The 20,916-nt window shown below is 37.0% G+C and overlaps 1 protein-coding gene across 2 annotated transcripts in view; it reads left to right on the top strand.

Moving 5' to 3' along the window:
• The window catches only part of LOC129266996 (uncharacterized), a 125,633-nt gene that overhangs the window by 76,033 nt on the left and 28,684 nt on the right, over nucleotides 1-20,916 (top strand). For both annotated transcript variants that reach the window (XM_064103802.1, XM_064103803.1), the window contains 12 exons: nucleotides 168-275; nucleotides 3,715-3,843; nucleotides 4,905-5,246; nucleotides 5,874-6,026; nucleotides 8,795-8,923; nucleotides 10,255-10,389; nucleotides 12,399-12,743; nucleotides 13,727-13,858; nucleotides 16,039-16,155; nucleotides 18,700-18,819; nucleotides 19,984-20,109; nucleotides 20,425-20,769. In XM_064103802.1, coding sequence (XP_063959872.1) covers nucleotides 168-275; nucleotides 3,715-3,843; nucleotides 4,905-5,246; nucleotides 5,874-6,026; nucleotides 8,795-8,923; nucleotides 10,255-10,389; nucleotides 12,399-12,743; nucleotides 13,727-13,858; nucleotides 16,039-16,155; nucleotides 18,700-18,819; nucleotides 19,984-20,109; nucleotides 20,425-20,769 — 2,181 coding nt within the window. The remainder of the gene's footprint in view (nucleotides 1-167; nucleotides 276-3,714; nucleotides 3,844-4,904; nucleotides 5,247-5,873; nucleotides 6,027-8,794; nucleotides 8,924-10,254; nucleotides 10,390-12,398; nucleotides 12,744-13,726; nucleotides 13,859-16,038; nucleotides 16,156-18,699; nucleotides 18,820-19,983; nucleotides 20,110-20,424; nucleotides 20,770-20,916) is intronic.

Here is a 20,916-nt window from a genome sequence, read left to right as displayed (position 1 = left end):
TCAATTTCAAATTAGTTTCCTCAATTTTTGTCACCAATATAATTCACTACAGTGTCAACTGGGCTGAAATTAAAAATTGTGTTAAATTTTGTAGCAAGATGCGGGATGAGCACCACATCATTGATGTGCTAGTTTTAATAATGACCATGTTCTGTTTGTATCTGCAGCCTGTCCTGACCACTTGTACGAATGTGCCCCAGGGGAATGTATTTACCTTTTTTGGCAATGTGATGACTTTATCGATTGCTCAAATGGAAAAGACGAAAACACTTGCGGTAAGGATGGGACTCTTTCGAGACCTTGTAGTTATATTTATTGATATTTCCAATAGATCTCTATTTCCTTTGATTTTGTTGCCACCCCAAAACCAACAATAAGTCTCCCAAAATGGATTTTAGGCTTTATTGAGTTAAAACAGGCACATCCTAAAATTCTTAAATTGATACACAACTGATATGACAAACGTAACCCTCACACGTTCTTTATTGAATGCAGAAGAAATTAAGTGAGTGCTCCGAGGAAAAAGGAGAAAACGATGTTTGAAGTTCAGGCTTCACTCAAGCATGAGATGTGATTACTACAATCTCTGTAGTGAAACTTCCGAACAGTCTGCAAAAGCTTGTGTCACAGAAACTCCTGCACCTCACGCACCGTATCTGGTTTTCTATTCAACTTTACAATTTGAAATTTAACAGGATAAAGAGAAGAATAACTCTTCCATTTAACCCCATCTTAACTGGGCTTTTTTACACCTTGATATACGGGGGGGGGGGGGCAATTTCAGATCTCGACCGCTGATTGCGCGATCGCCGCAAAAATTTGCATGCGCATAGAGCAAGATGTAATCTACAAGACAGTATAGTAAAATTTTCAAAAAATTATATTTTTTCATAAATTATGCAAATAAGTGTATGAAATTCGCCCTAAATTGGGGTGGTTTATATTTTTGGCTTTAACTCAATTTATACAGCTAGTAGAATGCTAACTTTAGGTGAGAGTATCAATTTTTACATTTTGGACAAATATCTGCAAAATTATAATCAATTTCATATGTATTTCATTGTTTTTTTTATTCTTATGTATTTCTTTGTTTTTTATTGTTTTTTTAAATGAAGTTTGTCGGGGACCATTTTGCAATCATAAATAGCATACTATAAATCCATTTAAACAACCAAAAGTAAAAATAATCATACGTTTAGGATTATTGGTTGAAAAACATAATTTTCATTGACTTTGTACACGGAATCACGTTTTTGAGCAATTTTTGGTCTGACACGCACTTACAAAATGTTGCGTGATTTTGGAACCGCATACCCGGGCTTCGCAAATTGGCTCTTAAAAGATGCGAAAGTAAAAGTCAGCGAGCGACGCGGTCAAAAAAATTGCGCAACGGCGTAGTGATGAAATTTGTTGAGGGGGGTTCAAATTGAACCCCCCGGTTTAATAAGGGTAAAGCTTATGTTTTATTTTTAAAGACCAAATTAGTTTTTTTCGCTATTTGCATGGAGCCTTAAATGGCAACTTATTGTTAATTTGGGGTGACTGGTAACAAACAATGAAAGTGAGAATGATATTTATAGTGAAGACTAGTGTTCAGTTGTTATGGTTGAAGACACCGGTTCTTGACGATTTTCATCAGGAACCAGTTTGATTTTGAAAGAACCGGTGCTCTGAAGATAAATAAATGTAAAATCTGAAATGCTTATTGTTGCTGTGACATCAACAGAATGGGCTCAGTCTAGCCAGGGTTAAAGCTGGCAACTTTTTGGAAATATGGATATTCTAATAGTTTGGCATCAATTTACATATGCATGTCAAATACTTACATGGAGATAAGAGGTACAGTTTATGAGAGTCAACCTAATAGAATAAAATGCATTACAGTCCATTGTAAATTCTTGTTAAAGTAAGGACTGGTACGGGGCTGTTCCTGTAGCATGCCCCGTCTTCAAGAGATGAGAGATGAGAGATTAAAGATGTATTAAAACATATGATCGCAGCTTGTTAGCTGAATTGACAAATGTTTTACAAAAAAGCATAAAAACACACAAAAAATCAACAAAACGGCAATGTTACAATTACAAAAACAATTACAGTATAATCATGATAATAATGAAGAAGTGTTTTGGAAAGCTTTGAAAAAGTACATATGTTTGAAAAAAATTCACTCCTAAATATAAAATTGTTGTGATGTAATATGGGTTTAACCCTAAATAGACTGGGCTATTTTGATGCCTAAGAAGACTGGGGGGGGGCTGATTCAGCCCCCCCCCTATGATCTCGGCCGTCGATCACGACGAAAATTGGCACGTGCATTACCCACGGCATAATCTCCAAGACTGTAGGATCAAATTTTCCGAAAAATTTCAAAATTCATTAATTATGCTAATTTATACGTAAAATCAAAGATTTGCTCTAATTAACTAAATAAGGCCTCTAAACTGCTAATTTTTTTATTCATAGACTCTTTGTAGGATTCTAATCAAATGTACATGAAAAAAAATTCAACATCACAATTCTTTTCTTATGTATTTTATTGTTTTAAAAATTTCTTATGTATTTCTTTGTTTTTTTACTTTTTGTTTTTTATTGTTTTTTCAATGAAAATCATCCGTGACTTTATTCTGACCATAAACAAGATGAAATTAATTTAGTTTGATTAGTAAAATTGAAAATAATGATACATTTATGAATTTTGGCTGAAAACACAATTTGCATTGGATTTGTACACAAATTCACGTTTTTTAGCAATTTTGGGTCGACATGTACTTACGAAATGTTGCGTAATTTCGGAACCGCGTACCCGGGGGTCGCAAATTTGGTCTCAAAAGTTGCGCAAGACTTAAAAGAAAAAAGTCATGGAACGGCGCGGCGCCAGCTTTTCGCATTACAGATTTATCGCGAAAAATGTCGAGGGGGGGGCTGAATCAGCCCCCCCCCCCAGTCTTTTTAGGGTTAAAGAAGAATTAAAAGGAAATTTGTTGTAACGGCTGTACAAAGAGTTAAGATTGATCCAATCCCAATCAATCGTAACTCTATGGATATCAATCAGTGTCATAATTTATTTTTACGAAAAACTTGCACAATGTCCTCTGTATGCGAAGAGAAGCGCAGTGAATTTTCAAGAAAACAATGAATGCATGAGTGTACATTATAGTTAGAAAATATTTTGAACAAACATGAATAAAAGATGTTGACGTTGCTGGCCATCCATAGTTGCAATTGATTGGATCAATCGTAAATCTTTGTAAGACGGGGCCCAGAGCTGTCAAGTAAAACTGATCTTCAGTAATAAGTACTGAAAATTGAGAAGAAAACTGATGATTTCATACAAACTACTAAGATAATCTTGTAAGATAATCCAGCCTTGTTTATTTTTTTACTTGGGAGAATATGTAAAAAAAAAAAAAAAATACATTTAACAAGGATTTACATATAATTTTTACAAGAAAGATATGATGACTTGTTTATTGTATCTATTTTGAACTTCAACAAGAACGATATGATTAGTATATTATATATATATATATTGTTTTTTGCATTAAGTCTTATTTATTGAAGGAAACCTTCAATAACAAGCTTTGCTTTCCAGAAGGTTCCTATTTCATTTCAAAATGTTATATTATATTTTGCTTTACTTTGTAACTTTGTTGAAATTTTGGAATGAATAAATTCGTTGTCAATCAATCAATCAAGAATATGATTTTTGCACAGGTCCATGTGAAGAGGATGAATACACTTGCAGCGATGGAGCCTGCATACCTGGGGTCTACAAATGCGATGCCTTCTATGATTGTTTTACTCTTTCTGACGAGATGGACTGCGGAACGTTGGAAAACACAGGTTTGTATTGTCACATTCTAATTTAGCTCACGTTTTTCACCCTTCATGGATAGCACATTCACCCCCATTTCAAAGTCAATGGTCTGTTTATCATTCCGGGGGGGAAGGGGATTTCACATATGGGAACGGCCATATATAAATATGAATATTAGTATATATATATATATATACATGTATATATCCTTCGAATGGTCTAGTGGTTCTGACTCTTGTCTTTCAAACATTGAATCTAGGTTTTGATCCCAGCCATATATTGCTGTTCTCCTTCAGCAAGAAATTTATCCACGTTGTGCTGCACTCGACCCAGGTGAAGTGAATGGGTAATCTAATCCCGGGGGGGGCCACTTACATTGACGAGTGGATACCATGCGCGACCAAAAAAACACGTAAAAAGGATGTCCTTTTCACGATAGGGCACGTTACGTACGTAACGTGATAAGGGTGTCAAAAACACAAAAATAATGAAAAAAGGGTGTCTATTTCGGTAGGAAAATTACGTGTTTAGGGTCGAATTTGCGGGAATGATAAAACAAAATTAAAATGTTTTATAAAGGATGTCCATTTTGCCCCAACACTTCGTGTTTAGAGTCCGATTTGCGCGAGGTGTAGAAGGTGGGGTCGTACTAAACCAAATAAGGTAAAGCCGACGACCGAAGGACCCATAACAATAAAACATTCCTGTACTTGTTTAGGGGTTCATTTCAGGGAATATTTGCCAAGAGTATCGTTTTGTTTCCAATACTTGTTAAGGGTAGGGTTTCACACGCCAATACTTGTTAAGGGGTGCATTTTCAGAATATGGAAATTACGTGTTTAGGGTGCTTTTCGAGACCCCATGGTCGCGCATGGTATCCACTCGTGAATGGAAGTGGCCCCCCCGGGAATCTAATATAAATTGCTTGAATGCACTTAGTGCTACTGGTAAAGCGGCAATCGGGCTATTAAGTTTGGGCAATAGTTGTTGCGCTTTGTATCCTCTGGCCAAAAAAAAAGGGATGTACAGTATAAATCCAGCTATTATTAATATCATTTTAATGTTATTTGTCTAAATTTATCAACAGTAAACATTTCACTGTCTGAGGGTGAATCCCAGGTGATCCGATCCCCTGGCTACCCTGTCCCACATGACAGCGGCTGCTATTATCTATGGATTATCACGGTACCGGACGGACTCTACGTCCACGTCACTTTCCAAGACTTCTCGGTCACCATCTCCACGTATCTTTCCTTCGGGACCGGTGCTGACCCTGATGACGTGGACTCGTTCTATACCGCCTACTACCATCGCACTGCTTGGAACGAGGTTGTTGTCCCGAGCAGTGTTGCTTGGATGCAATTTCACTGCGGCGTCTTTGCGAATGGCCGAGGGTTTGACCTGACCGTCACAACTACAAACATCACCAGTAAGTAATGATAATGATGATAGACCGCACTTATTAAGCAATGATAGTTTATTTGTATCGAGAAAAAATCTAATCTACAGAGGGCTTAACCACAACTAAAATACTAAAGGACTGTAGGACCCTAATGTGTAATATGCTTGTAAGCTTTTCACACTACTTTTCCTTAACCCGATATTATCCTTAACCCCGGACTATCCTTAACCCTATACTATGTTTTGGGTGTTTCACACTGTCTTTCTTAAGCCCATACTATTTGCTTCGCCAGGTTTATGATTTTTATCACATTTCACACTGTACTGTACATGCCTTATCCCTGGACTATTGCAAAGCTCATGAATATTCATGACTGTTGAAAATAGACCACCTGGACAGACTAAATGACAGTTAGGCTAAAGGAGGATTATTCCAAGTGATGGCTGTTGGACCAAGTGATTATTGGACCAAATTGAAAGTAGACCAAGTAGGATGAGCCAAAATGGTGTTAGATGATCTGGGAAATTAGACCATCTGCTAGTAGATCAAGTGAAAACAAACCGGTAAAGTTGAACCCATATTTATAGTAATTTAAATGTAACGAGCCACTAGATCATTATTATTATTTTGATCTGCTTTGGTTTTTTTTTTCAGCTCACGAGTTTGCTGACTGCACAGCCGGGCAGACACAGTGTTACGATGGGCACTGTATCGATAGCTTCTCTCTTTGTGATAACTTCAGAGATTGTTCAATGGGTGAAGATGAAGGTCATGGCGCACTTGTGAACTGTTCTACCTATGATTATAGTAAGTTTGACAGATAATGTTCTTTTTGATGCAGTGATATTGTTGGCAGGAGGCTATCATCACCAGGCAGTCAGACGGCAGGTCCCAAGAAAGTGGCTTCTTTCATCCAAGTGATATTCATGACTTGAGATGTTTTGCATATTTAATGAGCTTGATGCGGACCAAAACACCTCTTTTCATTCGGTCATTGCTGCTCTACTTGTGCATCGAATTTCATGAATTTTGTATCATTGTAAAGAAGAAGAATCATTCTTTCAGTTCATGTGTTTGAATTTATTCAAAGATTTTGTAATATAGGTTAAATTTTTGATCTAAAATATGCTACAAAATAATTATTTTCACCTGACAAAAGCTGCTATTTTCACACTTTATTTTTGTTTGAGCCCAAATGATTTTTAGATCATGATAAAGCTGAATATGTATGCTTTAAAATGATATAGGTTTCAAAATAAGAATTGGTTTTATCGGGTCAAGATCACACTTTTCATTTGCCAAGTACATAAAGCAGCTTGAAAACAAGAATACTGCACTCTGATTGGTCAAAGAGACCACACACTGGCAAATTACAACGGTTCCAGTGCCTGGGTTCATGGGAAGGTCACACTTCCTATGTGTTAATCTCCTCAAATACCCTGTGCCTGTTATTCTGTGAACCTTATCCAGCCAATCAGAACTCTGGATTTCATGCAAGTACAAAATTTCAGAAATCTCGTCTTGTACCTTGGTGGGAAAAGTGTGATCTTGACCCGATTAAAAGGTGCCGCATATCAAGAGTGGCAATGTGAGAAAGTACAGAAGTTCAGCTTTATGGTGATATAGATATCATTGAGGCTCAAAATAAAAAGTTTTGCACAATTTGCAAAAGAAAACAGAGGAAGAAAATTCAGATTTGAGGCACATTTTCAGGCCAGAAATTTACTTATTTAACAAAATATTGTATACAAAATAAATGACCAATATGAAAGAGTAACATTTACTCTATCTGATGGTGCAATAATATTTCATTTAACTTGAGGTAAAAACAGGTAAATTCTTAGATAAAGATAATCTCACGAATCACGAGATTTTGCAAGGAGGAGGATTCAGCCACGAGATGATTTGGATGAATCTGGCCTTTTTGCTCTTTAGCATAGGGACCTGCGGTCTGACTGCAGGTGTGGAGATGTATCTCAAAATTGAAAAAAAAATTAGGGCACCTCAGACAAAGCTGTATTTTCGAAATATGGTTCAGCTTCATATTGTGTGAAAGCAGAAGGAGAAGGAAGAGAAGAAGAAGAAGGAGAAAGGAGGAGAAGAAGACAAAGAAAAAGAAGATGAAGAGAAAGGAGGAGAAGAAGAAAAAGAGAAAGGAGGAGGAGAAGAAGAGAAAGGAGGAGTAGAAGAAGAAAAAAAAAACGAAGAAGAAAAAAAGAAGAGAAAGAAGAAGAAGAAGAGAAAGGAGTAGAAGATGATGATGAAGAAGAGGAAGAACGAGATAAAGAGAAGAGAAGTGGAAGAAAAAGAAAACTACAAAAAGAGAGAGGATGAGTTATGATAAGATATGATAAGGAGGAAAGTTAGAGTAACAGTGGTAAAATGATAAGAAGTAAAAGAAGAACAAGAGCAGGTACAGGAGGAGAATGGAAGGAGGAAGGAAAGATCATTTGATCTTCATACCATCATTAGCATCACTATCATCAGCATCATTACCATCATTATCATCATCATCTTTATTCCTATTGTTTTCCTACTACATGAAACCTATTCCCTTGAACATCTTTTTGTTATAACCTTCATCACAAAACAAATAAGCATGATCATCATTCTCCTCATGTTACGATACTGCAACAAATAACAATGAAAATTTAGTTTTAAATTTGATTTCCTTTTCTTTTATTACAGGAAATAGATCATTCAACAAAACAAAAAATAACAATGATCTTACATGTCTTGAAGAGTTAGATGCACAATCCAAGGTTATGTTATAAATCCAAATAAAATCCAAGTTGGTTGGCAAGTTTCCTTAAAGTAAAGTTCACAATGATGGTGATGATGAAATCGATGTTGAAGCACGATGAATAACAAGAGTCACTGTAACGAGTTGAAGACGATGTTGATTAACAGTCAATTTCAGCAATCCATGGGTTGAAAAGCGTTCATTAAAACAAGTTGATGATCTCGATGAGAACTGAGAATTCCTCTCTCAAAGTAACTGCAACAGTTCATTGATGCCGTGCAAATAATTCCACAGAAAATAAATGTTGTATTCCAGTTGGAAATAAACTATGCTTTGACATAAAGTCTGGTGTGAAACTCTGAGTTCTGATCTGATATGATGATGTCCTTGAAGAAACTGCCAGCTTATATACATAAATTTCCACTATTCTGGAAGCTTCTAGTATTGTCTTTAAAAAAAGAACATCATCCTTCTTTCTAGAATAGTCCACTTCTAGAAGACTCTTGGATGACCTCAGTGAAATTAACAATGTAAACAACATAGCTAATCCTATTGTCCTTTTCACTGCCACTAGCAGTCTATTGTCTGTCTTAGTACATTCCAGAGATAACAAATATTATTCTATCTTATTAAATAGCATGCCTAACAAAGCTTTACTGAGACATTCTGGAATATTCTTATTCATTATATGCTATGAATATCCTTAAAGAGGAAATAACTAAATAAATGAACGTAATTGCTCTTACATCTTACCATTCTACTTATTATATATAACAATCATCATTCTTTATTTCATCTTCCTAATTTTCATTGTTTATTGTTTAAATTTCAGGCGCATGTGGCAACCATGACAATGAGTTTGAATGCAATTTTGCGTTTGGTGACTTTTGTATTCATGGCAACTGGCGATGTGACTTTGTATACGATTGCCCAAACAACGAAGATGAATTGAATTGTCCAAGTAAGTTCCCACAATAAACATGTAGGATGACCCACAAAGTTAAGTGTGACAAAAAGGCAAACTTAAAGGACAAGTCCACCTCAACAGAAAGGTCATGTAGCTTATAACTGTTCTTGCAAATTCGTTATTATAACAAGAATTTTATGAAATGAATGGGCTCGTGATCTTGCTGATGGGACATGCTTTCACGGCGTATGCCCCCCTCCCCCATCCCTGAAATTATGAAAACTTACATTTTTTACCTGAAAATATCCCATAATTCACTAAAATGTGCACAAAATCCATCAAATTCTCTTTAGAAAACGTGAAAGTGCCCCCGTGACAAATGCTCTCATGTCACTTCCTTGCTTCGAAATTCACTGAAAATTTGTGTGCTTCTTTCCCAACCCCCAGGAAATAACTTCTGCGTATCGCATGCAGAAGGTTCCCCCATGACTTCACCATTGAGGACATAATAATAGCAAACCTGTGCATTATTACACCATTTAAACAAGGACTGATCACAGATGTATGGACAAGTTTTGATTGTTTGTCCTCCAACATGACTGCTCTTATGAGCCTCAAATGATAATGCGTGTTACATCATGTGAATGTTGGAACACATTTTGAGCCCAAGGTTTATTTTAACCTGTAAAATTGGATCATGAGAAACGTAGTCAATGTTGTTTAGTATGTTCTGAGTTCTTTTTGCTCGCATATTTGACATTTTATTTTTCAGGCCATGAAGCCATATGTATTTTAAAATTTGCTTCATGAGCACCCCCTGTAATCACCCATGATGTCACTTATTTTTATTGTAAGTCATGTTTATGAAACCGCCCTTGTTTTGATTTATTGTACATGTCAATGCTTGTGACATTACTGATTTTGACTGTAATTCATGTTTATGAAACTGACCCTGTTTTAAGTTATTGCACATTCAATGCAATGCTTATGATATGACTGATTTTGATTGTAATTCGTGTTTATGAAACCGACCCTGTTTTAAGTTATTGCACATTCAATGCTTATGATATGACTGATTTTGATTGCAAAGTAGATTTATGAAACTGCCCTGTGTTGTGATATCGTTCACTTCATCATCCATGATATAACTGATTTTTATTGTAATTTATATTTGTTAAACCGCCCTTGTTTTGATTAGTTACTGATTTTGATTGCAATGTATACCTGTATATTGATGAAACCACTCCCTGTTATGATTATTATTCCTTTCATCGTTCATATTGCTGATTTTGAGTGTAATGTAGCTTCTTGAAACCACCCCCTGATATGATTATTGTTCATTTCACCACCAATGATATTACTGAGTTCGATTGCGATGTTTACAGGAAATTGCACTGAGCATGAGTTTGAGTGTCCTAATCGTCAGTGCATCCCAAGTGCTCAACGATGTGATTTCCATGTTGATTGCCTCACTATGAGTCCAGATGATGAACTAAACTGTGGAACACCGCAAAATACAGGTAAGCTTCCGTTTCGCTACCACGATCTGAAACCCTGATCCATCCCAATCATTAAATCGGTGGAGAGTGAGATAGGAATCAGTTGAAATCGGGAGCAGCGTAATAACAACGTTGTGGAGACGTGATAACAGTGGGCATTTTATTCAGATCGGCGTGATCGGCTAAACATTTCTAACATGTTCAGTATTTCATGCCGATCTACCCGATCAGAAAATGCACATTTTGAATAGTGGGGGAAGCGGGAAAAGCGTAAGCCACACGACGTGCAATCGTGGGATAAACATACTCAGGTCTTTCCTACTACCAGCGGCACGCGGACGTAATGAATCCCCCGTTCCTTTGGAAAACTTATATTACTGCAGATTTTGCTGACTTTTGGTAAAATGGTTCATTTTCCCCCGATCCTACCCTATCAAATCAAAGCAACATTGGCATTGTGGAATAGGGGCTGTACAGTCACTTTTGTCGTTAAATGATATAAATTGCCAGTTTCCTCTCCTTCAAGTCAGCCATTATTGAATATACCATTCATAACATGTTGCATTCATTTATTGCCTTTTAAGCTTTACCGAAAATTGCATTAGCTTTTTAAATGTATAGCCTTGTTACTGCATTTTACTATGTTTTTTACTATGTTTTTTTCTATGTAATTTATTGTCCCAACACAAACTTATAAACAGTAATTTTCTAGCTGCGGCTGTTATCTCATGTGCGGTTGTTATTAACATGTTTGATCATCAATAAAGACCATTTTTTAGTTGAATTGAATTGAACTGAAAGTGCATCTCCTACAAATTTGCATAAAATTAGATCATTTCTACAGTATTTAAGACAGATTGGAATTTCTGCAAATTGTTTCAATAAAAAAAAATCTGAGCTGCCTTTTGCATATACTACTTTACTAGAAATGGGACCCTAACTATTGAAATATGTTTTCGTGTTAAGTCGTAAAAAATCTACCGGAGGATGAGTTATTCACATCATACACACTTTAAACAGGGAACAGACTTACCAAAATACTGTGTGTTGTTTCTCATTGACTGTGTGTTAAAATAGCTTGTCTTAAAATATACCTTTTTTAGAGTAATAGAGAGGATAAATTGACCCATAATTTTATTTGTTTAGAGAAATGAAAATGCTTTTAGGGGAAAGATACAGTTTTGCTACTTGTTAACATATTGCAATATTTTGATTAGTTAATTAGTGTGTAGCTCTTCAAGTGATAATTCAAACTTAAATCTTTGTGAACCCTCCCCCATAATTACCGGTATTGCAATGTTTTGATTGGTGAATTAGTGTGTAACTCTTCAAATGATAAGTCACAGTTCAATCTTTGTGAACCCTCCCCCATAATTACCAGTATTGCAATGTTTTGATTAGTTAATTAGTGTGTAGCTCTTCAAGTGATAATTCAAACTTAAATCTTTGTGAATCCTCCCCCATAATTACCGGTATTGCAATGTTTTGATTGGTGAATTAGTGTGTAACTCTTCAAATGATTAGCCACACTTCAATCTTTGTGAACCCCCCCCCCCCATAATTATTGCAATGTATTGATTAGAGAATTAGTGTGAAATAATTTCAAACCACCTCTCTGAATTTGGTCTTGTTAGTCTGCAATTTTTTTTGTAATGTTAATGATTTGATAATTTGATTATGCTATTTAAAGAATCAGACAAAATACTGTGCATTCTATATTTGATATAAAGTTTAGATTTACATGTGTAGTACCTGGTAGGAATTTCCTGAAAGATCAGGGGCCTGTTTCAGAAAGAGTTGCGTTTAAATGAAAGTCGAAATACATGTATCAAGCGCAAGTCCCAAAGTTGCGCAGGATATTTTAAGTTGCGTTTGATCGCAACTCTTTCTGCAACGGGCCCCAAGTGAGTTCACCTGATCAGGTTAGCCATACTAAAGCCAGAACAGTATGCAGTGCTTGGAAAAATAAGCATTATATAAATGATCTGTATTATTATTATTATTATATATTGTATCTCCTTCGTATGCAGAATATATCTTCTTAAATGAGAACATTACCACGCTGATATCGCCAAACTTCCCTGACGTCTATCCAAAGAACACGTACATAGTAACCCACGTTTCCACCGTTCCCGGTAAAGTGATCAACGTGACGATCAACGCACTCGACCTCAGCCTCCGCTCGTACGTTGTATTCGGCAACGGGACAGACACGCACGACTTCAGTCAGATCTTTGAGGTCTACATGCACAGAAGTGTACCTCCTTCCTATCTCCTGTCCCAAGGGCATGAACTCTTCATCGAGTTCTTCACTGGCATCTACGCTTTGTCACAAGGATTTAACATCACTCTGGAGGCCGTCGATGAACCACCCGGTGAGTCTGTCTCTGTGGCAGTTCTTGCAGATTGATAAAGGTGCCTCATTGAATGTCACGCAAATTTCACGCCAAATCCTGCCTTATATTGCCTATATTGATAACTCTTTCATTCAAATTTTGTATCACTTTGTGTGATCCGCTATGAGGCCTGCAGGCTAGGTCACCAAACATTCACTACAAATTTGTTGGCAATCGTTTTTCCGTTCACGCTTCCATATGCTAGCCTTCTCACAGTGACATGTGAAGGAGGCGATTGCACTGTATTCAATATAAGCAGGCACAACTTGCCCTCTTTACAAAAGAAAACCAAAATGTGACAAAGACGGGTAAGTAATTGACTCTATTTTATTTTATTATTTTTTTTTTTTTAATGAATGATGGAAAGATAGCAAGAATACGGCCAATTCAACAACAAGATGATGAATTCAAGGTTTTGACAATTGGAATTTGAAGTTTGACGATGATATCAATAGAAGCAATCAGTATTAAAGTCTGGGGAAAAATTGCAGTAAAATCTCATGGTATGGATTGTCTAAAATCAGTTCAATAAATTGAAAGTATCAATAATATTGCTCATTAAAATGTAGCTCACTCTGATGGACTCCACTCATCTTCCAACATGTATGAATTCTGATTTTATCTGTTCTTGAGTTTGAGATTGCCAAATTCGAGAACACCAAACGTTGGTGGAGGGGAAAGCACCCCACATGAACTGCTGGGAATATCCTAGGTCATAATCCCAACACTCATTTTAAATACGGTATTTTGGATGGTGTTGTTTCCACAACACTAACACCAGATTTCAACACTACGTGAAATCATCCATTCTCTATTATTCTGTTCTAATACAACTAGACTACCAAAGTGGCAGTGTAGAGAAAATTCTGAATTTCACACTCTGAAGTGCAAAAGCTGGTACCATAGGGCTTCAAGTGATAAAATGCCCTGGAATGTGTATCATTTCTTTTCCTCACCCCCAGATGCGACGTTTCCACCTTGTGAGGATGAAACTAACTTCCAATGTGCAGGAGATGGCCAGTGCATTCCGGATAGCTGGGTTTGTGATGTCTGGATAGATTGCGGAGATTTCAGTGATGAGGTTGGATGCGAAGGTATGACTTTCCAAAGAGTAGCAGTATTGTGCGAAGCTTGGTCAGCCAAGACTGAGGCCAGAGCTTGCAAGAACATGGCCAAGGCCAATGTCTGGCTGATCAAGAACAGAATGTCCCAGGAGATAGCCAGGGGCTAAGGCCTGACTAACAGAGATAAGATCGTTCCAGGAGATAGCCAATGGCAAGGACTGAATAATTGAGAACAGAATGCCCAAGGACATGGCCAAGGCCAAGTTTTTACTAACCAAGAACAGACTGCCCAAAGACATAGCCAATGGCAAGGCCTGACTGACTGACCGAGAACGGACTGCATTAGGACATGGCCAAGACCAAGGCCTGAACTGACCAACAACAGACTACCCAAGGACATAGCCAATGGCAAGGCCTGAATGATTGAGAACATACTGCCCAAGGACCTGGCCATGGCCAAGGCCTGACTGACTTACCAAGAACAGACTGCATAAGGACATAGTCAAGGCCAGGCCTGACTGAAAAAAACAGACTGCCCAAGAGCATAGCCAAGGCGAAGGCCTGACTGACCGATAACAGACTGCCCAAAGACATAGACAATGGCAAGGCCTGAATGATCGAGAACAGAGTGCCCAAGGACATTGCCAAGGCCAAGGCCTGACTAAATGAAAACATACTGTCCAAAGACATAGCCAAGGCCAAGGCCTTACAAACCAAGAACAGAGTGCCTAAGGACAAGGCCAAGGCCTGACTGACTGACCAAAAACAGACTGCATAAGGACATTCCAATGTTTTTTAACGGGGAGTGGGGTATTACAAATTGAAGATTTTAATATGCCTGTAACGCAATGTAGAATATAGTACATGTATTTGAGGGAAGTTTTACCCACGAAGCCTTAAAGGCCTTCCTTTAAGTTCTCTTATTTCATTTCATATTTTCATGTATTTGTATATTGGCATATTACATGCATGTGATAATCGTGTATGTTATACTTTGTAAATATCTTTTTATCGAAATGAAATAAATGGATTCAATCAATGGCCAAGGCCTGACTGACAGATAACAGACTGCCTTAGGACATTGCCAAGGCCAAGGCCTGACTGAATGACAAAGAACAGACTTCAAGCTCATAGCTAAGAGCAAGGCCAAGCCCTAGCTTTGCGAGACCAGAGACAAAACAATGGACCTAAAGATTTCAGACCTCGTAGTGCTTTTGTACAAGAAAGGTTCATTCAGACATAACATCACACCTAATTAGAGGCAAGAGCCTTTCACAATGCATGACAACGTGTTGACAAGATTACTTTGTGCCACAGATGCACAATTAAACATTGTACGCCAACAGCACAAAGTAATCAGGTATATTGGTTTATGTCATCTGACGAAGTGGGGTAGCTGCTTTAACACATGGGACGTCACCAAATTTATTCTGCAAAAATCTATAGCATTGTTATTCTTTGGTTTATTTCCACCAAACCTTCATTGTTGTTTTTGCCATGATTACAACCAACTTGATGCTGTGTCATTAAATTAATGATTTATGCTGAAAATTTCACCAAAATTATATTTTGAACTTTTGCCTGATTTTAAAAACTCACATGCATGTCCTGTTCATTATTAAAATGATGGATCTGACAAAGTCACTCTCTACACAAAAAGTCACTGCATGAAATATCTCAATGTTTGATTTCATTGCAGTTTGGTTCCTCCATGCATATGTCCGATTGTCATTGTTGTAATGTACTGTAGTTTGATGAATATTGTAAAATCTAAAAAAGTTACACTTTGAAGGTTTGCTTAATTTCAAAAGAGTTATATCCATATCCTGGTCATTATTCAAATGAGTGAACCGATGATGTCACTCACTGTATGAAATAATTTAAAGTTTGATTCTTAATTAACTTAATGAAATTAATGAATTACCACTGTTTAAAGGTATTTTGGTTTGATGAAATTTTAAAATTGAAATATTGTATTATTCATGCAATGAGATACAAAAGAAATGTTGAGTGAGTGACAACCGCAACTCTCAATATAACTGCAAAAAGTACCAAATTTGCAAATGTCATAACTCTTACATCCAATCCCGATGAAATGATCAGTCTTGTTTGATTTTCTTTTTTATTCAAGTCAACTGTCTGTTGGCGTGGCCCTCCCCTCTAAAATGATTAAGTGCATCCACAGAAAATTAAGATTGATCTCTTTACAGATGTGACATGCCAGCCGGACGAATATGAGTGCATTGGTGGACTGGGATGTATTCCTGAGAACTGGAAATGTGATGCATACGTAGACTGTTTGTTGGGAGACGATGAAGAAGATTGTGGTATGTATTAACCTATTATGTACTGGGACTGGATGGTCTCTTTATAAAGTCTATGGCCCGTATTCTGAAGTCAGGTGTAACTTAAACTTAGGTTTGAAGGTATGGATAGCCAGTTGTTACATAAATCACTAACAGTAGAGATATAATATTTCAGCTCATTTGGCTCTTAAATCATTCATAATTGTGTAGGAAGTTTTTTTAATTGTTTTCACCATCGATAAATCAGGAAAGAGCACAGAAAACATAAGAAACGTGCAACTTAATAAAAATTTTGACACTTTTGGCTTCCCATAATTTTAGCACAGAGTTAGACCATGGTCTAAGTTGAACCAAATGAGACCTCAAAAAAGAGAAAAACTTTCGGCATATACATTTTGGAAGGTTGTGATACTTCTTCTCTGTGGGTGCATCGTGGTCTCTAGTGGTTCTGACTCTTGCCTTTCAAACAGAGGGTCTTGGGTTCGAATCCTAGCCATGGCATGTTTTCCCGACTTCAGAATATGGGCCATAGACTTTAAAAGGGACCATCTACACTGTGCTGTACTCGACCCAGGTGAGGTAAATGGGTACCGGCAGGAAGTAATTCCTCAAAAAGCTGTGCACACCAGAATCGGTAGACTAGCTTAGCCGGGGTAATATAGGAGCACCTAGCAAGGTGGATACATGCGCTATACAAATCCTATATTATTATTATTCTCAATGTTCATATCTTCTTTGATTCTTTTAGAAATTTCCCTTTCAAGTAAGTATTTCAAGCTAAATTTATGACAATCTATTCCTGATTGATTTCTTATAAGTATATATTTATAAATACACCAAAAGGCAATTGTCAGGAACGATTGTAGTTCAGCTTCTTTGTGAGCTTTAAGTAAATGTATTTCTGTTCTTTTTATACTAACTTAGTTATTGTTGTCAATTAGGAAAAGAATCTCTTATTTAGATTACACTTTCTATTTGTGATTATCTTGTCAAAAGAATTTGTACTGAGACCACCTCTTCTGATCGTTTCTTCCAAGAACTGATTTCTCGACTGGCAAACTTAGAAAAATTATCTAACGTCAAGCGCCTTGCATATACATGTATAATACCATTTCATAAGTTTCTGCAAATACCCTATTTTCATTGTAGATTGCATGTAGTGCTTAGGCCAGAAAGTCTTCTGTAAGTGCTTGTAATATCGAGTGATTATTCAATTCAATTCAACATTTATTTCCAAAGATAAGACATTAATACATTTTCAAAAAATTTACAATACAATGGAGGTAGCAACTCTGTAAGCTGAGCTTGTTATGTGTGCACCATGATATATAGACAATAAAGACATAATGAAAAAAAACTTAAGTACATTACATAACGAGGGAAAAAAACAAAAACAAATCAGGGCAACTTTATATACATTATATCAGACGAAACATTAAACAAATTGTCAAACCAATCAACCCACAACTGAAACTAAGCAAATCTATCAATTTAGGGACCGGATGTAAGTATTTTCTTATTAAGTGTTGTCTTAACCCTAATTCTCCCGGGGGGGGGGCCATAATGGCCCCCCCTTGACAATTTTCGCGATATATCTGCTGCGCAAATTTTTTTGACCTCGCCGCTCACTGACTTTTTACTTTCAAGTCTCGCGCAAATTTTGAGACCAAATTTGTGATGCCCGGGTACACGGTTACGACATTACGCAACATTATGTAAGTGCATGTCAGACCCAAAATGGCTCATAAACGTGATTTCATGTACAAATCCAATGCAAATTGTGTATTTAGCCAAAATTCATAAATGTATCATTATTTCTACTTTTACTGATTAAACTGAATTAATTTTACCTTGTTTATGATCAGATCTAAGTCTGGAATGATTTCCATTGAAAAAACAATAAAAAACAAAAAGGAAAAAAAACAAAGAAATACATAAGAAATTCATAAAACAATAAAATACATAAGAAATTGATTTCCGAACCGAAGTTTTTTTAATTGCGATTGTTAAGATTGCTACAAAGAATTTTTTTACCAAAAATTAGCATTCTAGGAGCTTCATTTAGTGAATTATAGCAAAAAGTATGATTTATGCATAAATTAGCATAATTAATTCATATAAAATAAAATCTCATTATTTTGGAAAATTTTACCATACAGCCTTGTAGATTACATCGCACACTACCAGTGTGCAAATTTTTGCGTCGCTCGCGCAATCGGCGGCCAAGATCTTAAGGGGGGGCCATAATGGCCCCCCCCCCCCGGGATTGACAAGAATCAAAATACCCCGGGAGATTGAGGGTTAAGTAATTCAAAGATAGTGCATTTCTGATGTCTTTAGATAAATTGTTTCTCTTTTTCGGACCTATAAAACGAATATTATGTTGATAAGCACACGTCCTGTGTCTTGGCAAATTAATTAATGAAGAGGAGTGTGTATTGTATTTAAATAAATTCTAATGCATCAAACTACTGATTAGGTTCTGGCGTGCCTGCACACACTTTTTCCACTCCCTGGGGAGCATGTTGGAAAGTTATTAAGAAAAATATGCTTTTGTTCTTCCAGGTTTTATATGTTCTATCTTTGAGTTTGCGTGTCAAGCTACCGAAACATGTATCCCATCCTACTGGGCTTGTGATTACTATCCTGACTGTGACTTAGGCGAAGACGAAAGAGATTGCTTTGGTAAGTTTATGATCGTAAATTTCACCATATTAAATAAACCTGGGTTTTTATAACCAAACTTTAACTTTTAACTCTGATCCCCCCCCCTCCCTCCATCTCAGATTTGGCTCTGAGATGTCTGGGTTTTTTCTGATGAATTTTTCAAGAACTCTTTTGCAATTTTAAATGGCATAAAATGAATTTGTTTAAAACAGAAAATGTAAAATTGCTCATGAAATTAAGATTTTTGGTTTGAAAAAAAAACTATTTGCATTGCCTTTGCACCTGAAATCAAGCAATTTGAGGTATGACATGCAATTAAAAAATGTTGCACTATGTCGGAATCGCGTACCCGTGTGACGTAAATTTTGATCTCAAAATATGTACAAGACTTGAAAGTAAAAATTCAGTGAGAAGTGCGCTCGAAAAATATTGTGTGGCAGCATAGTAATAAAAGTTGTCATTTAAAGTGATCATTTCACTTTGTTCTGATTAAAAAAATTCTCCTTTTGGTTCCTGAAAATGGGCTAAACATTAGGCTTATAGTGTAAAAATACCATCCCAAAAGTTTCAAAGTATTATATTTACAGGATCAATTTTAAAACCTTGGAGATGTAAACCAAAGTTTGAAATAATTGGGAGTTGGTTTCAATGACTATGTGTATACAGGGAATCTGTGCACCACAACACATTAATTCTAGATGAACACAGCATGACCTACATACAGTGTGTACAAGGTATACACTGAATGTACAGTGCAGCTAATAGTGTGTGTATAGGAGATACACACAACAGAAGGCAGTCAAAATAGCCAACGGACTTTTTGAATTGGAGAAAATTGGTCATAAGCTGAACCCGTCTACTAGACGGTTCTCAAAATCAGGCTAATAAATTGCTACTTGCTATCTAAATTAGAGTTTTTCATCCTATATTGTGGTCTGTTTCAGGGTTTTTGAGGACAAATACAGGCACTCATACGCACGTTTCGACTCAGTTTGAGAATTTTTTAAATCAGCTGCTCACAAAGTTAAACGATCCCTTTAAATAAGGATTAACCCATTGCCTGTTGGAACCTGCTGGTCCCTATACAAAGCCTATGGGAACTTAAGACTTCGGTAGTCATTGGGTAAAGTCTTTGTGAAACACACTCCTAGTATGTAAATGTTATTATTTTCCTTCATTCAGACTGTGGCGAAGGGTACTTCAATTGCAGTGAAGGGGTCTGCATTCCAGACTACTATGTTTGCGATGCAGATAACGACTGCTGGAATGAGGTAGATGAGGATAGCTGTGGAACCATTGAAAACACTGGTAAGCAAGGTCTCTTTTTATACAAAATTCACTGGTTTGAGGCACCGGTCATTTCAATGTCTTGGGTTTCGATCCCACCGCTGCCACCATAACATTGGAAGATGTTATGAAAGGTTTTTTTTTTATGGAGGTACAGGTGATGCATAGGTTGCTTGTGATTCGCTGTGTGATTTTTTTTTGTTTCCACACAGAGTTTCCCCATTTTCAAGCAGTTCTTTTCCAGATTGATCACATGTTGAACCAGTAGAGGAAATGTTTATATGTATATCATAGATTAATAAATTGAATTGAATATGTGTTTGGTTTTCTTAACAGAATACATCACTCTTGGCATTGGTGAAGAGCGCACCATCCAGTCCCCTGGCTATCCTAACATCGACACCCACGACGCGCTGTGCTATGTCGAATGGATTGTCAATGTTCCCGACGGCTATGCTATTCATCTCACCGTCAATGTCTTTGCGATACCTCCCGAGGCATGGCTTCAGATGGGTACCGGGGACGACGCTGACAACGACACCAGTCGCTATGCCGTCTATCACATCGGGACAGCCCCAAGAGAGATTGTCCTCCCTGATAGCACCGCCTGGATCTCGTATCACTGTGGAGCTGGGTCAGCTCGAGGATTCTCTATTACCATTAGACCAACCGATATTACAAGTAGGTGTGGCCTAGCTATTAACCCGCTGACTACTCAATTCTGTAATTTTCATAGACTTAATACTGGGTCCTCCCGGTTCCAGTAGGCAGTGGGTTAAGTGCTTGATATCAAGACTTTTTCTGCATGCGATTTACATGAACAGAGCC

The sequence above is a fragment of the Lytechinus pictus genome, chromosome 8 (genome assembly GCF_037042905.1).
Source record: "Lytechinus pictus isolate F3 Inbred chromosome 8, Lp3.0, whole genome shotgun sequence".
Lineage (NCBI taxonomy): Eukaryota > Metazoa > Echinodermata > Echinoidea > Temnopleuroida > Toxopneustidae > Lytechinus > Lytechinus pictus.
Note: the sequence above shows the minus strand (reverse complement) of the source record. Positions and strands in the feature narration are given on the sequence as shown.